The sequence below is a fragment of the Orbicella franksi genome, chromosome 10 (genome assembly GCF_964199315.1).
Source record: "Orbicella franksi chromosome 10, jaOrbFran1.1, whole genome shotgun sequence".
Lineage (NCBI taxonomy): Eukaryota > Metazoa > Cnidaria > Anthozoa > Scleractinia > Merulinidae > Orbicella > Orbicella franksi.
In genome coordinates, this window is record NC_138154.1 from 12,676,182 (window position 1) to 12,678,681 (window position 2,500).

The 2,500-nt window shown below is 38.5% G+C and overlaps 1 protein-coding gene across 1 annotated transcript in view; it reads right to left on the bottom strand.

The window, feature by feature from the left end:
* Positions 1-2,500, bottom strand: part of LOC145501648 (uncharacterized) — an 84,521-nt gene that overhangs the window by 25,555 nt on the left and 56,466 nt on the right. Inside the window, exons 7-8 of the mRNA XM_081481076.1 lie at positions 790-1,148; positions 33-262 (exon numbers count right to left, since the gene is read on the bottom strand). Coding sequence (XP_081337202.1) covers positions 33-262; positions 790-1,148 — 589 coding nt within the window. The remainder of the gene's footprint in view (positions 1-32; positions 263-789; positions 1,149-2,500) is intronic.

Consider the following 2,500-nt stretch of genomic DNA (forward strand, 5'->3'; position numbering starts at 1 on the left):
CATGGCTTAACAACGAGTTTTTCTAACTATACCTTAAGAATTAACTGGAAGTCGCCATTCTTGTGGACGACACTCGCTGGGATTGTCACAGTCACATCAGGGTAGTCTGGAACTCTGCAGGTAAAATCTTGTTTTTGTTGGCCATGCGTCGAATATGTGTAGGACTTGAGACGGCAGATAACAGCATACACGGAACAACACGTAACTTTAGCCTCAGAAAAGGGAAATCTTGGTGTTGAGTAGAGATCACACTGCGTATCTGCTATTAATAAAGATAGGTGAGCTAAAAGGCCTCGACACGCGTGGGAGCTCTTTTTGTTCGCCACGTATCTCTAACAGTATTTCCAAAAAATGCTCTTAACCCTGATTTCCCTTTACGCCAAAATTACATCAAAAGATTTCAAAATGTCCGCCATCTTAGATCTGTCTTCTTAGATTTCAAACAAATTTCTCATAACGTTAAAGCAGCTCAAATGGATTCAGAAACAAGTAAGGACCCGAAAAGTGTAAAAATTTGGAATAAGACTGTTATAGAATTCAAATCCGCATTAAAACAGACCTTCAGAAAACATTCAATTTGGGTAGCCGATTAAAGTGACCAAACAAACGACTGAACAAAAGTTTCCCTGATAACTATTAGAGTTTCATGACTATCAGTTGAGCCCTGTTTGAGTAGCTTTTTGACTTGCTTTCTTCAGATGATAGTTCCGGTCTAAGTGGGAATGAATGAACGAAATGACACATTAAGATTTTATTTAGATTAAAACGGTTCGTCACACATGCAATTACCTGACGCTTTCCAAATGTTCGTTGTCTTTAAATCCTTCCACTCATTGTTGTCTGGATCCACCAACTCTCTCATCACCACCTCGTACCCCTTAAGGTTAGTGGCACTGTGAGATAAGGCAACTGAAACTTCCTCATCAAAATTCCCGGTAAAATCGGCGCGTAGAAGATCATCGCATGCAAGGGCTATTACATTGCTAACCAATGCCTCATTCTTTCTTAAGGGTGGAAAGGCAATTGTTGACTGCCACAGTATGCATCGGAACACCACAGTTGTTTTCACAGCGTTCGGGGGAAATGTTACACAAGCAGCCAGAGAATCCTGAAGCCTCCAAACTGCTCCGCTTTCGCCCACCTCGCATCTAAAACAAATCACATAATGAAAAAAAATATATATTTATATCCCTATAGTCTCCTAGATTACTGTAAAGAGAAAGAATATTGCAGAGGTTTTACAGTCCCGCAAAAGTGGAAGCGGAAGTGGTTGCCTCGTCATGAGTGATGGAAATGTGTGGACTCATGAATTTGGACAGTGGATTTCAAATTTATGTCATGGATTTTGTTTTTCTTCCTGATAAACTCAAAAACCATGAGCAGTTTAACTTGATTCTGACAGGTGAATAGTGTATTGACAAATCCCAATAAAGTTCAAGACACGCGAGAAAACCTCAAAACCACAAACTAATTACCGTTGATGTTTGCGGTTCAGCTTTCTCACGTCTAATTGGCTTTTTCATCGCTACACAATAACATTTTATAAGTATTTCTGGTATTCACGGTTTTCTGAATTAAATAATACAATATTTTGATACCACAGTTATTATATGTAACGTGAGCAAAATGTACAGTGTTTGAACGATTTGAATGCAAATTTCACAACTTTAAAAATGATATCCTGCGTCACAAAATTCTGTGTTCTAAATTCGTAGTTTAGCTACGTTTTTCCATGAATGTCTTTATCGGGTCACCTGAGATGTATGCTGCTCACACAGGATGTTCAATATATTGTCAAATCTGAAGGCAACTGAGAACTCCCAGGTAAATTGAGTACACTTTCACTCCAAACTTCGCTCGTCGAGATCGTGTGCACTTTCATAGAGGACCGTGTCTATTTAGGACTCACGTATAAGTAGTATACAGGGAAACATTAATATATAGATTTAGGCCAGCCTAAAAGCGGAGCTCCTCAGTTATTTTCGGAATGTTGTTACTAATGAAAATAATCCAACATGTATGAGGTAAATTGCGAATGATTTAATGGTTTCAGCCGGAACTAGTATTACATCAGCAGATCGAGGTGTAAGATGGTGTGATTATGAAATATAGAGCCATGATTGCAAGGATTTCTTGGAAGCCACCAAAAATCTTGATCACAGAACAGAACTGTCTTCTGTGCTTTTTGGTGGCATTTCTTGTTCTTTCGTACCTTATTCAGAAAGACAAGGCATTGTTATTAATCATTATATTCTTCCTTAGTTAACATGGGGACTCCCACACAAAAGAAGTTTACACACTTTTTTTGTTGTGGGGACTGATTGAAATGCAGTGGTTACAATATACTCAGTCCCTGAATCTCTACCAAATGAAATCTCACAAAAATACCAAAACAGTATACATATGTGAAAAGTTGGAAAGTTTTGTTTTCTAACTTGTCCCCAAAGATACATTTAGCCATCTTCACTATTGTATGGAGTCTCCTCCTGCTGGAAGGGTT